The sequence below is a fragment of the Eleutherodactylus coqui genome, chromosome 7, assembly GCF_035609145.1.
Source record: "Eleutherodactylus coqui strain aEleCoq1 chromosome 7, aEleCoq1.hap1, whole genome shotgun sequence".
Classification (NCBI taxonomy): domain Eukaryota; kingdom Metazoa; phylum Chordata; class Amphibia; order Anura; family Eleutherodactylidae; genus Eleutherodactylus; species Eleutherodactylus coqui.
The window spans coordinates 204041323-204059937 of NC_089843.1; the positions used below are offsets into that span (position 1 = coordinate 204041323).

General features: G+C 41.3%; 1 protein-coding gene across 1 annotated transcript in view; it reads left to right on the plus strand.

The window, feature by feature from the left end:
* BMP2K (BMP2 inducible kinase) overlaps positions 1 to 17122 on the plus strand; it is a 162805-nt gene extending 145683 nt beyond the window's left edge. The window contains exons 15-16 of the mRNA XM_066574245.1: positions 6131 to 6232; positions 13246 to 17122. Of these exons, the coding sequence (XP_066430342.1) occupies positions 6131 to 6232; positions 13246 to 14636 (1493 nt within the window). The 3' untranslated portion in view covers positions 14637 to 17122. The remainder of the gene's footprint in view (positions 1 to 6130; positions 6233 to 13245) is intronic.
* The last annotated feature ends 1493 nt before the right edge of the window (positions 17123 to 18615 follow it).

Consider the following 18615-nt stretch of genomic DNA (forward strand, 5'->3'; position numbering starts at 1 on the left):
CATGGCAGCCCTTTTTCAGAAGTCCTCAGGCTGCCATGACACCCAGACAGCACCCGTCATCTTACTGCAGTGGGGGTTGTTCGGGACCCTTAAATCTCATTTGATTGGGACATTTAAATGCCACTGTTAGACTTGACATCGGCATATAGATGGTTAACGGCCACGATCAGTGTTAACTTGGATTGCAGATACTGTATTGTGAGATAGCGCCACTCACAGCAGGAATAGGCTAGCTCTGCCTCCCACCTCACTGCATAGGGTGGGGATGATTATATACGTTTTAACTGCATGGAGCATATATAGTCAGGAGGTATATAGCCATATGGCTGACAGTAAGGGGTTAAATCTGTTTTATAGAATCCATCTACATAGGAAAGTTGAGAAATGTTGCAAAATAAATGTTACAATGTATCTTGTATTTATCTTCTCCTATAAGCTTCTTATAGCTAATTAATATTCAGTGATGCTTTAAAGAGTTCGTTTTGTCAGACCTATAGATCGTACGACTTGTACTGTATGTTCTGTTGCCTTTCCTGGTGAGAGACTAATTACATCTGATTACTTTATAGTTTGTTCTATGAAGAAGACTAAAGACATTCTGTCAGCAACTTCTAGACCCATAAGCTAAGCATATTGGCTTCAAGTTGGTGGCCCACCGAGTCCGGGGATGTGAGTGTTATACTTGCCTTCCCCATCGTTCCCCCGGTGTCAGCGATTTGATTGGTACAGTAAGTCGTTTTCTCATTCTAAACCTGGTACAGGAGGACTACTTAGCGGGCCACTCAATGCAGTGCAGCAACCAGCTTCAGCACTGCCACTCTGGGAGATCGGTGGGGAAGGGAAGTATAACACTTACATCCCCGGACTTGGCGGTCACCTACTTTGAGCCCATAAGCTTGGCTTATATGTCTAAAAGTGGCTGACGGAGTTTCTTTAAGACCAGTGGAATGCAAACCAACATTTTAGTCTGTGCAGACACTGGAGTAGCAGGGGCTGCTGGTATGTATGAAGTCAGGTGGATTCTGGATGCCACTCTTTTGGGGGCCAGTGTTTATTAAAATGAAAAATTCTAACCGAAATGCTGATTTACAGAAGACTGGCAAAAACTGTTCATGAGATTGCAAACAACTCTTGTAGGAGAAAAGAGGTTAATTCAGACCTATTTGTAGAGGATGTTGGCCCTACAACCAAACAATTAGGAGACAAAGATGGGGAAAGAGGAAGATGATCTGCAGTAGGGTCCCTTCATAGACGGGGCTCACATCCATCCACTGCTTGATCCGGACAACCGTAGTATTCTTCTATCACAGATGCCCATGGATAGAGGGGACCACAAGCAGGATCGGCACCTTTTAGTGACCAATGGTTTGGGTTTCCTGTTCACCTTTTTTTTCCTTGCGCCCGTGTAGCGCCTCACTGCAGCCCATAGATGGGCTCTGCATAACAGTGGATCCACGATGGTTTCTTAAGTTGCCTGTGACAGATGTTGCTCATTACTTGAAATATTGTGTTGTTAGAATCATAGAATCCTGGAATGGTAGAGTTGGAAGGGACCTCCAGGGTCATCGGGTCCGACTCCCTGCTCAGTGCAGGATCACTAAATCATCCCAGACAGATGTCTGTCCAGCCTTTGTTTGAACACTTCCATTGAAGGAGAACTCCCCACCTCCTGTGGTAACCTGTTCCACTCATTGATCCCCCTCACTGTCTAATATCTAATCTGTGTCTCCTCCCTTTCAGTTTCATCCCATTGCTTCTAGTCTGTCCTTGTACAGATGAGAATAGGGCTGATCCCTCTGCACTGGGACAACCCTTCAGATATTTGTAGACCGCTATTAAGTCTCCTCTCAGCCTTCTTTTCTGCAAGCTAAACATTCCCAGATCCTTTAACTGTTCCTCATAGGACATGATTTGCAGACCGCTCACCATCTTGGTAACTCTTCTCTGAACTTGCTCCAGTTTGTCTGTCTTTTTTATAGTTAGGTGCCCAGAACTGGACACAGTATTCAAGATGAGGTCTGACTAAGGAAGAGTAGAGGGGGATAATGACCTCACGTGATCTATGCGTCTCTTAATACATCCCAGAATTGTGTTCGCCTTTTTGGCTGCTGCATCACATTGTTGACTCATGTTCAGTCTATGATCTATTAGTATACCCAAGTCTTTTTCACATGTGCTGCTGCTTAGCCCAATTCCTCCCATTCTGTATGTGCTTTCTTCATTTTTCTTGCCCAGATGTAGGACTTTGCATTTCTCCTTGCTAAATCCCATTCTGTTAGTAAGAAATAAAAATGTGTTCACATTGCATAATGTAAGTTTACATTATGGAAAACTGTTCAGAGTGTAGATTCACTCTTCATGAACAACAGTTTCTATATTAAAGGGACACTCTTTAATGAAGGGTGAAAACACATTTTTTATCCCGGACCCCCTCACCTGATTATCTGTCACATTCTACACATCTCCTCTGTATACTGCAGTCACTTCCATGCAGTGCAGCCTCCTGTCTGATGCTTATCAGGTACCATCTTGATGTTGAGATTTTTGCTTTCATTTTTAATATTCTGTGCTATGAGTCCTATGATGCATCAGCATAACATCACGTAACAAGATAGAGTGTACCATCTCTGTCTGAAGGGAAGACACTGCTATTACCTTCTTATTTCATGTAAATAAACTATAGACCATGAGTATACAGTTAGGAGAGACAAAAAGAAACTGGTGGTTCGGCACAGCACTTCAGAAGCAATCAAATTACTAGGATGATTAGGTCTGACTTCTTGTTTATTGATTTATTTAGACAACCAGCATTAAAATATGCGTTTCAGGGCGAGACCCCTTCATCAGCTCAGCTGGATTACATACAGTCTGAGACCACCTGATGAATGTTAGGTCCCAACCGGCAGAAAAGAATACGGGGATGTCAGTGGTGGGTGCAGCGGTCAGCACCGGATAACATAGCATAAACCTAAGTAAATCTGAGCTGGTCAGAATTGAGATCACATGACCACCTAAGGAAAAAGACAACAGGCGTTTCCAATAGAAGGAAATAACCAACCAAGGTAACACTAGCTGATTGAGATATATATATATATATACATACACACACACACACTGGGGGACTAGCTACATAATGAATGAATTTAAAAATTTACCGCAGTGGCCCTTTAAGGATTTACCGCATATAAACAATTTTTAAAGGCAATCTGTCGCGCTGTTAGGCTGCAGATTTGCTAAGTTTAAATAGGACTGATTGACCACAGTTGCTCGGACCTTGGTAAGCCGGGTGAGGTATGCCTGGAGCATTGACTTAGTCATGAACCAAAGTAGTCCTCCGTTTTACAGGTTGGTTACTTTACAGTCTCTGCTCTTCATAAAATGTGAAAATAAGGTTTAAAGGGGTTGTCCCGCGAAAGCAAGTGGGGTTCAGCACTTCTGTATGGCCATATTAATGCACTTTGTAATGTACATCGTGCATTAAATATGAGCCATACAGAAGTTATTCACTTACCTGTTCCGTTGCTAGCGTCCCCATTGCCATGATGCCATCTAATTTCAGCGTCTAATCGCCCGATTAGACGCGCTTGTGCAGTCCAGTCTTCTCCCTGGTGAATGGGGCCGCTCGTGCCGGAGAGCTGGTCCTCGTAGCTCCGCCCCGTCACGTGTGCCGATTCCAGCCAATCAGGAGGCTGGAATCGGCAATGGACCGCACAGAGCCCACGGTGCACTATGGGAGAAGACCCGCGGTGCATCGTGGGTGAAGATCCCGGCGGCCATCTTGCTAAGGTAAGGAAGAAGTCGCCGCAGCGCGGGGATTCGGGTAAGTACTAAACGTTTTTTTTTTTTAAACACATGCATTGGGTTTGTCTCGCGCCGAACGGTGGGCCTATTGAAAAAAAACAAAAAACGTTTCGGCGCGGGACAACCCCTTTAACCCTTTTCAATGCACTGTCTGACGTCCAAAGACATTTTGATTAAAGGCTTTATAGCTCCGATATCGGAATACGTCTGTCATGGTATTCTTACAGTTTATTACCTACCGCTCTGTTGTTGGGGGGCCTCTCTAGCATGCCTCATACTGCAGTACTGGCTCTAGCCAGCAGATGGTGCCGTTGTATAATGGCAGAAAGAGAAAAGCCCCTAGGAAACCCTGAATCCAAAATTGGATTGCAAAGGGTTATTGGAAGAACAGTGAAAGCAAATCAGATTATGTCATCACTCAATAGAACAAACCAGCCCTAGCTTTAATTCTTATGTTACACTGCTGACATACAAATGACAGTGCAATATTATATATTCTAACGAACAGAGTACTTTGTAAAGCGGCCTTGTATTTTACATTTCAGGTGCCTAATTACTGACACTGGTCTGAAGAAGAAAATTGAGGTTTAGTGACATAGATTAAATAATTTAGCAATTTTTATATTTTTTTGGGGGGGGGGGGGGCAATATATAATATTTTAACTGTAATCTGCAAGATATTTCCACTTTTGTATGGACTGAACAAAAATTTTAATAAATTATTATTTACAAAAATGAGCATAATGTTTTTATTGCCGAAACGATGTTCATCCGCATTTATGATTAGATCCGTTTTTTTCCGTGCGTACAGTGATAAGTTACATAAGAGTCATTATATATGAAAGTTAGGGCCCATGATGTTACCATACCTCCCCCTTTCTATCGGTTTGTGTCTCCATACTGAAGATGAATAATCTATACAGAAAAATACCAAATGCAGTTCGTGAGCAAATGCGATGCCATTTTTGGGGATAAAATGTAAACCTGGACAATCCCTTTAAAGTGACCCTCCGGTCTTTGACAAAGATGGCCAATCAACTTCTCTGACTACCTGATGCCCACTGTACATAGAATGCAATGGTAGTCTAAGACACTACATGGTGCTCTGACTGGTCAGCACTGCTCATGGGGTAGCACCGGCCAATCAGAACAGTATATAGTATCTTAGACTAATTATGTATACTATGCATAGTGTGTAGCAGGTAGTCAGAGAGGTGGTTCGGCCATCTGTTTGTCCAGGCCCGGAAGGTTGCTTTAATTGTTGGTAGATTCTGCCAATTCCTACTGGACCCACTAACTGTCTATATAAAGTGTTAGTCCAGCTGTCGGTCTAAAGGTGTTTCAAGAAACCAGTTGGAAGATCGCCTTCTGCCAATACAGGCTTTCTTAAAATATTAGTTTGCTTTCAGCATCCGACACCAATGTATTCTTTATAATCTACATTGGTGTCTGATGGACATGAAGCATATGAGAATTACTTGACCAACAACAGGGGTACCTGGTTCGCACAGTGTGGTTTTGATGACCCTTTTCTTTGCTGTAGCTGGACCCCGAAGACTATGTCCACACAAGCCGGGATTTGCTGAGGAGTGTCCACACTGCAAAATCTCTGTCCAAATTTGCGGCACTCACCCCATCATTTGACGAGGTAGAATCCGCGCCGCAACTTTGCTGCAGCCGACTGACATGCTGTGTATTTAAAGTCCGTACAGGTCAATTTCCATACAAATTTTGGGCGGATTTGTCCTGCATCATGTGAAGAAGATTTTGAGAATCTCATTGATATGACTGCTAGTGTAAATGCTATGGTTCTTCCCTGCGGACAGTCTGCACATCCGCCCCGTGTAAACATGGCCTTAAGATGGTTACATATACACGCACTTTTTGTTTTTGTGGCAGCAGTTCATGCAGTTTTTTTTGAGCCTTAGCCACAAGTGGATCCAGCAGGAAGGTGAAGGAAAAGTTCTACCTTTTATCTTCCATCGCCTTTGAATCCACTTCTTGCTTGGGCTCAAACTGCTGATATAAAAATTCAAAAAAAGTGTGAGAATTCCTTCTTATGGGTCCAAAGAGGTGGACATCTTTCATTTACACTTTTTGTCTCTTTAGGATCTACTCCTGGCTTTGCCGTAAAAATGCATCGAAAACTATTATTTAAGTATTTCCATAATATGATTTTCCCATTTTCTATAAAGCTGTTGTAGTTTTGTAATATAAATAATATAAATCTTCTCAGCTTTGTTTATTTTCAAGGATTTATTTTCCAGACTTACATGCATTCCTCCATTTTTATTTTATTTTTTGTTGTATTTTTCATTTTCCTTTGCAGATAAGCTTGAGGAGTGTAGACCATCCTCAGTCACAATTCCTGCTTCACAAAGCAAACATTCTGAAGACGCATTTGGTTCTGTTCCATTTATTTCTGCTTCAGGCAAGTGAATCTGTTTACTACAATGGCTGAATGCTTTTAACAAATTTTCAGAGTTTATTCCTAAGCAATTAGGATGTATTGGCCTCTGTGCTCGTATCCCGTGCTTAAACAGAAGATGGAACATCAAGAAAATGCTGTTGCTTCAAACTTCTGACATCTATAATGAAATATGTTCGGAGTTTTTGCATAACTGTAAAACGTAAAGGAATCCGGTCACCATTGTTACACCTATTAACCCCTTAATGACACGGCCTATTTTGGCGGTGAGGACCAAGCGATTTTTGGTATTTTTCCATCTCCATTTTTCAAAAGCCATAACTTTTTTTATTTTTCCGTCGACGCGGCCGTATAAGGGCTTGTTTTTTGCGTGGCGAGCTGTAGTTTTTATCGGTGCCACTTTTGGGTACAAAGACAATATCGTAAAACTTTTATTTTTTTTATGATAACAGGGAGAGAAAACGCATCAATTCTGACATTTTTTTTTTACAGCGTTAATCATGCAGCATAAATGACACCCTAAACTTTTTTCTGCGGGTCAGTACGGTTACAAAGATACCAAAATTCTTATATTTTTTTTTAGGTTTTTACACTTTTTTGCAATGAAAAGCCTTTTTTTTTTTGGAAATCTTTTTTTTTTCTCTATAGCTGCATTCAAAGTCCTGTAACTTTTTTATTTTTCTATGTACGGAGCTCTATAAGGGCTTTTTTTTTTGCGAGACGAGCTGTAGTTTTTATTGGTACCGTTTTGGGGAATGTACGGCTTTTTTGATCACTTTTATTGCATTTTTTTGTGAGGCAAAATGCCAAAAATTAGCATTTTGCCTCTGTTTTTTAGCGGGTTTTTTTTTTACGCTTTTTGTCGTACAAAATAAAGTGTGTTCAACTTTTTGTACACGTCGTTACGGACGCGTCAATACCCAATATGTGGTTTTGGTTTTTTTTTACCTTTTTTTATGCTAATATTAGAAAAAGCATAAAAAAAGGGGTTTTTTTACATTTTGTTTTACATTTTTCTTTTTTTTAACATTTTTCTTTTCTTTTTTTTAACATTTTTCTTTTCTTTTTTTTTTACACTATTTGAGTCCCTCTGAGGGACTTGCAGCACTATGCCTATGATCGCTGTCATAAGGCATGGCAGAGCTACTTATACAGCGATCATAGGCAATACAGGACGCCAGTGTCTGGCGTCCTGTTGCCATGGTGACAGGCCAGGCTCTCGCGATAACATCGCGAGAGCCGGCCGGAGACACAGAGGGAGCGCGCTCCCTCTGTGAACTCTTTCCCTGCCGCGATCTACTTAGATCGCGGCAGGGAAGGGGTTAACAGCGGGGGGCGCATCTCCGATGCCCCCCCCCCCCCCCTCCGCTGCGGTATAGCGCAAGGTCAGTCATGATCTCGCGCTATCCCGATGACGTACCGGTACGTCATTTTGCGTGAAGTACTCGCCTCCCATGACGTACCGGTACATCCTGGGGAGGGAAGGGGTTAATCACTATACTGGTTAATAGGTGATAGAATGGGCATTAATTGGGTAGTTTCATATCCATTCAGGTCTTAGCATACCTGTGAAATCAATGGTTTAAAATGTTCCCATGTCACATTCAAATCACGGGATAAGAAAGTCATCATGCAATTTTTATCAAATAGTAAACATTGGCGGAAATGTCTTGATGTCCCCCCCCCCCCCCCCCCCCAAAAAAAAAAAATAGCTATAAAAGTTCTACAACACATTATATATACCCAAAATGGAACTATTTTATAATATACAACTCGTCCCAATAAACTAACAAGCCCTCATATGGCTATGTGAATTGTAACAGTGGAGGAAAAAAGTGAGGGTGGAGCAAAAACCCGGTTGATGATGATATACCAGATCTGGGATTGTGGAGATTCGATAAGTGTTTGGTAGAGGTGCTGTCTGACGCTCCACTTGATGGGCATAAATGTACAGGGGGAACGGACTAAAAAGACTGATGAATAGGTGCAACACTCTATAATAGGAGGTCATGGATAGAGTAGTGAAGAACTTCTCTGCTCCGTACCGGATTTTTAGGATTGCCACAAACTCTTAGAACTTTGTTGCCCCCAGGTCTCCAATCATTTGTATGTTTTAACCAGCCGAACTGACGAAGGAGCATGACCCCTGAAACGGGTTTTCATACACCAGCTCTGCACATTGTCCAATAAAAAGAGAAGTTCTTCACTACTCTATCGATGACCACCTATTTCTACCCAATCTAGAGTGTTGCGCCTATCCATCGGTCTTTTTAGTCCTTTCTCCCTCCTCATATGGCCATGTCAACGAGTTATGGCTTTTGCAATATGATGATGAAAACCGCTTGGTCCTCATGAAATAAGCTGGTCACTAATATAAAACTAATAGAAACACATTATCCTTCTAACCAACACTTAGGAATCGTTAGAAAGCTATGGATTTATCCTTTTATTTAGTCAATATATAGTGACCCGCTCCTCATCCAACAGCCGCTTGCTGATCATGTGACAGGCCGCGCCTTTACAGGAAATAATACTTCTGCAAACCAATTTATTTTGTAACTCCTATTCTAGAAACTCGCTGTGTAATTCTTAAAATCCCCTGAACAAATAGTCATTTTAATGATCTTGTGTATTTTATGCTTGACCTACATCAAAGATTTATATGACAAAATATAAACCTCGCAGACATTTTTTAATTTCCAGCTTTTGTACGTCTTGAACACGGCAGCATCGGCGCCACAAATCTCCAGCAATGTTGAGCAGATGCTTCTCTGCCATTCCTCAAAGAAATTGTGTAGATTTAGGTGAAATGTCTCGGTAATCCTTGAGCCTGACATGTGGCCAATTGCTGAGAAAAGATGGTATCAGTATGTTACCAATTGAGAGAAGACCTAAAGCTTGTTGCACCCACCCCGCAGATGACGATGCAGCAGACGGCATGTAATTACTGGTTGCCAGGCATTAATCAGCTTTAATCGGATGTTGGGAAAAAGAACATCAGAACATAACATTTCCTTGAAGATTGGGATGATCTTGTATGATTAAAGATGTTCCCCTGACTGTTGCTGGAGGGATGAGCAATTGTCCTTGAAAGGCTACAGACGTGATTATAAGTGGAGAAATTTAAGCCCTTCGTTGTCAGCAGATGTTGACTCCCAATTGTTTTCACTTCTATTTCATCACATTTTTTAATGATGGCCGAGTGAAAGCGGCATGCAGGACATCAAGGGAGAACGTCTGCTGCTCGAAGTAACTAAAATTTGTGAACGCCGATGCTCAGGTTTTAGACTTTTATTAAACCATGAGAATGAAGTATTCTGGGAAGGTTTACCCACATTAAACATTGACCTGGAAATGGTTCCTGCGATTCGAGAAAGTCAGAGGAACAAACTACAGAAAGAGTTGGGATGCGTGCAAAAATGTCACCCTTGTTATTTTGCACTGAAAATGGGGCGTTATAACAACCGATGTATTCCTGTAGGGTTTGATTGACAAATCCTATCTGTTATCAGCCGCCATTGAGTTGTTTGGACTGGTGCCCATAAAACTGCAGAACTATTACTTCTGTTTTTTCCAGGATTGGTGGGTCTAGGAAGAAAGATGTCATGAGTGGGCCCTATCAGAGCATTCTCATACCTTCCAACATTACTGACAAGAGGAGAAAGCAATAATGTGGGGCAGAATTCTCTTAAAGCCGGCTTCACGCTGTAAATAGAACCAATTGATTTTAATGGCACAAAATAGAACAAGTTCTAGAGCCTCGTGTGGTGGAGAGTGTTAAGGCAGCAGAATGCAGTCCTAAGCTCTCACTCACAACCTGAAGGTTGCGAGTTCAATCCCCGCATGGTTCAAGGTTGACTCAGCCTTCCATCCTTCCGAGGTCGGTAAAATGAGTGCCAAGCTTAAAATTACCTGAAAGCGCTGCGGAATAAGTTGGCGCTATACAAATAACCAAAATTATTTTATTTGTATTTTTCACCATATTTGTGCACCAAAGGTGCCCATTGAAGTTGAGGAGGGGGTACACAAATGTGTGCGCAATACGCAAAAAGATGCGAGAAACACTGTGTAATTGTGCTGGAAAAAGAATACATCTAGAACTAATTACCTGTTTCAATCAGTACGTTTCTGTGTGATGCGCAAATGATCATGGCCTGTGTGTAGAAAAAGTATGCCGATACGCATGCAAAAAAGCCTCATTCATATGACAAAAATATTGTGCAAAGGTGTACGCGATTGTGCGTAGATCCATGGAAAACTGGCATAAGAGTATGTTTACCCATAGCATAAATAACATAGTATGTTAGGCTGAATAAAAACAATGTCCATCTAGTTCAGCCTATTTCCATCCCCTAGTTGATCCAGAGGAAGGCAAAAACCCCAAGACACAGAAGCCAATAAACCCATTTGGGGACAGAAATTCCTTCCCGACTCCATAATGCCAATCAGAATAATCCCTGGTTCAACCTTTGATGGTTCCTACCTGATTATAAGACCCGGAACTACAACACCGCGGGTCACCTAATGTCTATATCCTGTAATATCCTTCTGCTCGAGACAGACATCTAGTCCCCTCTTAAACCCCTCAATAGATTTTGCCATCACCACATCCTCAGGCAGAGTGTTCCACAGTCTCACTGCTCTTACAGTTAAGAACCCCATTTGGTGTTGGCGTTGAAACCTGCTTTCTTCTAGACGTAGCAGATGCCCTCTTGTTACCGTTGCAGTCCTGGGTATAAGCAGATCATGGGAGAGATCCTTGTATCGTCCCCTCATGTATTTATACATAGTTATTTGATCGCTCCTTAGCGGTCTTTTTTCCAGAGTGAATAATCCTAATTTTGATGCCTCTCTGGGTATTCCAGTCCTCTCATTCCGTTGATTAGTTTGGTTGCCCTTCTTTGAACCCCCTCCAGCACTGCAACATCTTTCCTGAGAGCCGGTGTCCAGAACTGTACGCAGTATTCCATGTGGGGCCTGACGAGTGCCATTTTTTTCGGAAGAATGTTCTCATCCCTATACCTCTTTTAATGCACCCCAAGACTTTATTAGCTTTTGCAGCAGCTGACTTGCATTCGTTGCTCCAGTTAAATCTACAATCCACTAGTACCCCCAGGTCTTTTTCCAACTCCCTTTTTCCTAGCAGTACCCCATTTAGTATATATTAGTGACATCCATTTCTCCTGTCCATGTGGATCTACATTGAACTTCATTTGCCATTTTCTACCCAAGCCCCCAGCTTATCCAGGTCCTTTTGTAGCCGCACATTGTCCTCCGTTGCATTGTTTATATTGTATAGTTTTGTATCATCTGCAAAAATTGATATTTTACTGTGCAGCCCCTCTATCATGTCGTTGATAAATATATTGAACAGAATAGGGCCTAGTACTGAGCCCTGTGGCCCCCCACTGGTGACGGTGGCCAAATCAGAGTACGAACCATTTATTACCACCCTCTGCTTTCTATCTCTGAGCCAGTTCTTTACCCAGATACACACGTTTTCACCCAATCCAAGCGGCCTCATTTTATGCGGCATGGTGTCAAATGCTTTAGAGAAATCCAAATATACAAGATTAATAGACTTTCCCAGATCCAGCCTAGAACTTCTTTCATCGTAGAAGCTGATCAGATTGGTCTGACATGATTGACCCCTCATGAACCCATGCTGGTGAGGAGTTATTCTGTTCTCCTTGAGGTATTCTAGGATGGCGTCTCTCAGAAACCCCTCAAATATTTTTCCTGTTATTGAATTGAGACTCACCGGCCTGTAGTTACCAGGCTCTCTTTTGGACCCCTTTTTGTAAATTGGAACCACATTGGCAATGCGCCAATCCAATGGTACAACCCCGGTCTTGATAGTATTAATATATATAAGAAATAGCGCTCTAGCTATCCCATCACTTAGTTCCTTTAGAACCCTTGGGTGTATTCCATCTGGACCCGGGGATTTATCGATTTTTAATCCTCTTTCACCGGCTCTGCACTTCCTCCTGTGTTAGGTATGCTATATGTAGCGGGGGGTTCATTTTATTCCCCTGCATCTTATGTGACATTTCCTTTTCGTTCGTGAATACGCTTGAAAAGAAATTATTTAATAGATTTGCCTTCCCCATCCATCATCTTCTATGGTCTCTCCTGCATTATTTGTTAAAGGGCCAGTGTTCTCAGTGCAAATCCTTTTGCTGTTAACATAGTTGAAGAATAGTTGTTTTTGCTCTCTTTGGCGATCAGTGTTTCTGCCTCCTCCTTAGCAATCTTGATCTTTCCTTTACATATTTAGTTTTTTTCCCTGTATGATTTTAGCGCTTCTTCGCTGCCTTCTTGTTTTAGTAGTTTAAAAGCTTTTCTTTTTTTGTTTATTGCCCCCCTTACAGTCTTGTCGAGCCACAATGGTTTCCTTCTACTTGAGGCTTTTTTTTTTTTTTAGGGTATGAACTGCTCACATGTGGTGATTAGGATGTTTTAAAACTTTTCCCATATGTTGTCTATACTGATATTTTTGAGGCTGTTGTCCCAATTAATGTTGCCGATTAGTTCTGAGCTGATCGAATTTTGCTTTACTAAAGTTTAGTTTTTTTGTCAGTTTCGGCGCGGGACAACCCCTTTAAAGTCCCCCATAATAAGTACTTCATTGTGGATTAACAGCTCTTCTATCTGCCTTAATAATATTTCAGTTTCTTCTGTTGCTTTTGGTGGCCGATAGAAAACCCTTATCGGTGTTTTATTATTTATTTTCTCCCTGTATTAAATAGTACCATTGCAAAATACACCTCCTCCCGCAAAAAACAAGGCCTCATACAGCTACATCAATGGATAAATAAGAGTTACGATTTTTAAAAGGGGGGGGGGGGGACGAAAAAAAAAAGCTTGGTCACTAAGGGGTTAAAGAGATGTTGACAACGTACATCCCATTTGTTCAGTCTACTAAGTAGACTGCATGTAATAAGTAGTAATATACTTGTGCATTATTTGTGTTCCTGGTCAGATTTCTAAATGATTTTACATTTGATTTATAGGTTCACTTGGAGAAATATCCGACCCTCTAGTAAGTGTGGAAGACGTTCCAAAACAATCAACCAAAAATGAAAAACAAAATGAGACCCTGAAAGAGCAAAAGCAACAACAAAATGTCCAAGTGAGAGCTTCACAAAGGGCAATGAGGGAGGGTGCAGACTCTGAGAGTGACTTTGAGTCAGACCCTCCTTCCCCTAAGAGCAGTGAAGATGATGATCCGGAGGATGAAGAAACCTTACACGGGGACCAAGGGATCTTCCATGAAGACAATGACACAGAGCCAGAGATCATTGGACAAAGACCTTTGTTAATGGATTCGGATGAAGAAGAGGAGGAAGAAAAGCACAGTTCAGATTCAGAGTATGACCGCACAAAAACGAAGAATTCCAATGTGAAGCTAAATAGATCAGTACGTGCCACTGAGAGGGAAAACACCACTAAGGCACTTAAAATAGATAATGTGAAAAAGTCATCTAATCCACAGCTGGATGCATTTGGAGCTATACCATTTTTTAGTCTTAATACACAAAAAGTTCCCGAAGACCAATGCCTAAAGGAAGCTCCAACAATGATGATGGATGAAAAAGGGAAGGACGAATTTGATGTATTTTCTCAAGCACCGTTCAATCGAAAATTAGACACGCAAGATTGTCAGGTCACATCTCCTGTTTTTCCAGGTAATGTGGATGTCTTTGGTTGCTCCCCCTTTCACCCTTTTCCAATGCAAGAAGTAAAAAATTCTAGCGGAGAGGACATTTTTGGTTTGGTGCCATTTGAAGAAATAGCTGGAAACCAGAACCAACAAAAAGTAAAGCAACAACGCAATCTGCAGAAAATATCATCTCGTCAGAGACGCACAAAACAGGAACCAGCCAACAACAATGGGAAGCGTCACCATGGCACTCCATCAAGCTCAAAAAAGACAGCCAAGCCCAGTTACCGCACTCCTGAAAAAGTCCGCCGGCACAAAAAAGGGGGAAGACGCGACTCGCAGAGTAGCAATGAATTTCTTACTATATCTGACTCGAAGGAGAACATTAGCATCTCTCTTAACGATGTGAAGGATCGCAACAGCATTTTACAAACAGATGAAAACATGGTGGACCCTTTTGGTGCCAAACCTTTCCATCCTCAAGATCTGAGACAACCTCAACACCATGGGCTCGGAGATAACCGTGGAGACCACCACCCAACATCTGCTGGCAGGCCGAGGCAGAGTTCACTACACGGAGCTTACCTTAGCAGTGAGAATGCCAAAATTGATGACTTTGGTGCAGTGCCTTTCACTGAACTAGTGTTGCAAAGTGTAACACAGCAACAAAGCCAACAGCCTCCGTCACAACCATTAGATTTAGATCCATTTGGTGCAGCCCCTTTTCCTTCAAAGCCGTAGATTGCAATTTTTATGAGACTATTAAAATTGTTCTATTCTACTTCTTTTAAAACCTAAACCATACAGATGTCTCTGATAACACAAAAGCATTATCTTCATCTTTTTTAGCACATTTGTAACCCCTAGACCCTGTCTGGATACATATATTTATATTTTTTATTTTAAATACTATGGCAAAAATATGATAGCTTTAATATATGTCTCGCAAGAGAATACATTCCTCCTTGTTACTTGCACTTCTTAAGTAGCAGAATTGTTCTTCTTAGTGATTTTTAGACTGTAGAACCAGAGGTGTAGGACCATTCTAAAATTATGGGGGTTTCACTATTTTTTGTTTTTATACATGATTTTAGTTTTATGTAAATTCACTAAAGAGTGTGCAACATCCTGACAGATTGCATACATTGAGTTGCCCTTGGGCCTTTTTTATGAGCATTACGTGTAAATCCACCAGAGGGGTTGGAAAAAGGATTAATGGGAATAAGATGAAATATCAGACCAGCGCACTGAGAAAAGTGGAGTTGTTTTTTTTTCCGGAATCCTTTACAAACCCTTTAAGATATTTTCAAGGGCAGTTTATTACTACATGGTATGTAGAGGCAACAACCCCTTTAACCCTTTCCAATCTGATTTGTATCCTGGTTTTCCTAGGGGGTTTACTCATACAACAGTGCTATCTGTTGGCTAAAGCCAGTACTGCATGAGGAGACAGGTTGGATAGGCTCCGACAGCAGAGAGGCTGGCAGTATACCGTAAGAGAACCCCGACGGACGTCTTCCAACATCGGAGCTGTACAGCCTTAAATCATATTGTCTTAAGACGTCAGACAGTGGATTGGAAAGGGTTAATATATGGAATTGGAGTGTGGTAAATTTCACTAAACATTGCTCATACCTTCCACACTTGGGAGTATAGAATTAAAAACAAGACTGCAGTTTATGCTACCCTCCCAGGGCCTACCGTAGGTCATTAAATAATTTGTGTAATAGTATCACATGGAGGCTTTAAAGCATAAATGTTGCCAAGTTGAAACTGTGGTTTTATACTAGTATTCTGCTGCATTTTGATATTTTTCACTATAGGGAAGGAATTGTGTATAGTTTCCTGATACCACTACAAATAGTTATGGAAAGTTGATTTCTCAAATGCCACTGAAGAGGGTTTCTACTTATACATTGGTTTAAGTGTAACGTGTAGATTGAATCATTGTAATGGAGATATGTGGAAACCGTAACACTTTATAGTCAATATCCAGGGTACCTTAGTAGTGGTGTTTACTTCTGATACCTGCAAAATGTGACACACATCCGAGTGTAATGCGAACCCTGCATTATTCTTTCTTTGGAAGTAGGTCTGGCTTTTGGGGATCACAGATTAGATTATTTTTATAATGTTTAGATTCGCCTTCAGCTTCACCTAGATCCCCACAGGGCTGTATTATGTGTTACCAGGATTTGTGGAATGAGCAAGAAAAAATTGTTAGTCTTGCTCCGTGGGCTTCCAGAATCGGTCACCATCCTATGGCCCATCCGGGCCTGATACTCTTATTGTAATCGTTTATTTGAAAGCGTACAAAAACATGATTGTGCCTACCTGATTTCAGGAAAAAGTGCCATTATCTCTAAAATGAAGGAACTTACCCAAAGCAACTATGAACATCCCCACAAGGCGTTGACCCCTGTTTTCCATATGTGAATGTGCAATAACTCTCAAAACCTTTGGCCAACAAAACTTTTGTCAGAACTTCCTTGGACCCAAGATTGTGGTGACTGCAATGTTGTTGTATATTCACATATATGAAGTAGGAAGGGGCGAATGTAATCAATGGTGATAAGATCCATATGCATTCTGCTTTTTGAAATCTTCAAAGGTGCTAAAATTTACCCATAGAGGTCATTGGAGGCTAGGAAAAAGTTTAGGCATCTGGATAATAGGACAAAACAATGGCGTCAATGCTAAACAATATTGATCAAAATGCTGAAAGAATAAGCTGTATGTCATGTCCATATTTAGTGCTGCATTTTAATAGATTGTGGCCATTATCCGGTCCATGGGGTAGGTCCCTGTTCTCTATATTGGGCACAGTGTATAGCCCATCTCATCTAATTGCACTTTGTGCGTTTGTACTATGACCCATATTAAAAAGGGAAAAACAGAATGTTTATTTCTCAATGTGTGCAGCCCCATATGGCACGACACATTAACTATTAGTCATGATTACACTTTGGACCGGCCACCCTTTTATAGACTCCAGAGGAAGCCGTTCTTTGCCAACTAGTAACACTCCAGTTTTACGGATTCTAAATGTTGTGCAAAGGGAAGATAGCAATAAGGCACTCCGATTTTTTTTTTTTTTTAATTATTACTACGGTTCAGCAATTAGTACAATGTGTGTTTAATGGGATGGATACTAGGCAAATGACATGCAGAAGATTGTACCTTGTACCCAGATATATTTTTTTTTTAATAAAATAGTTCTAAAAAGATGCTGGATATCTCAATTTCTATACACTGAAAACTACGTGTGTTCGTCATGAAACCATTCTCATCCGGGATATTCAATATGAAATATATTGATGAAACTTCACTTTACTTGCGCAGCTCCCAGTAGGAACTTTCATTGCAGTTTTGTGAGGCCGCCTCTTACCTTTTTTGTAATGCAGAAGGTAGGAGTATGTGCCAAACAACTATAAACAGCCACCAGGATTCAGACAAGAAGTCTTACTGTTTTCATTGTGTGCCGCTTCCACTTGTCCAGGCATGTATGTTTATTTCTATGGGAAGAGTCAAGTAAGTTGCTACTGGACCCCTATGAAATCCATCATTCCGAATACGTCTTTCATGCAACATTTGCTGTTAGAGGGGAGTAAGCAGATCCCCATACGAACTAGATGATCTTCCAACCCAGTCAAGTTTTATCTAATGTTTATGGGCACCTTAACTCCTCCTATAAGACTAAAGCAAATCTAGCCCTCAGTTTTATAGATGATCTTATGGGGGAGCTACGAAAATACAAAACCTTAGGAAAGCCAAGTTTGATCAGCTTAGTGATGCCCTTAACCTCATTGACTGGGATAATGTCCTCAACAATAAGACTATAGACAATAAATAGGAAACGGTTAAAAACCTCCTAATTACTTAGGCCCATAGAGGATTCCAGCTGTGAGCCTGGCCACGACTCTGCATACACTGGCTGGTACCCGCAGTCCATCCACAATACAATTACGTATGGGTTGCGGTTATATCCACGACCACAGAGCACAATGGGCTCTGTCACGGATATCTAGAACATAATGTGCTCTATTTTCCGTAAGCGGATTATGCAATTCCGACCCGCTAATTGCGTAATCGAATGCATTTTATTGAACAGCATCTTACCACCGATCAATTCGAATCCGGTCGTGTGAGTGGTTCATACCTTATAGAAAAAAAAAACAGTGATAAGAGAAAATCAATGTGGCTTCATAAAGATCTATAGGGGGCAATAAACAGCAAAAAGAAAGCATTTACACTACTAAATAGAACTATAGAACAACTATAGAAATAGTAAAATGCTTAATAATGAAAGTGTTGGCCCTTCAATAATTAATGTAGGTAAAATTGTAGAGGGTGATGAGGAGGAAGCAAATCTATTAAATAGTTTTTTCTCCAGTGTATTTACATAGGAAAATGAAATGTCAGATGAGAGGCAGGTGATAAAGTAAACTATCTACTAAATGTCACCAGTCTAAAGCTCCATTTAGACTGGACAAATGTCAGGCAAACTATGTCCGACACTTGACCCCACACATACCAGCTCCTGTGCACCTGCAAGGGAGCTCGTAGCTAGTAGCACTGGCTCACAGTGGGGAGGCTGGAGGAGAGTTCTTTCCTCACGCTCCCCGCCCCTCTCCATTGACATAACATAGCGTTCGCTCAGTACTGAACAGCTGCTATTTAGACTGAGCGATCAGCTCATCGTCCATCATTCATGCTGCAA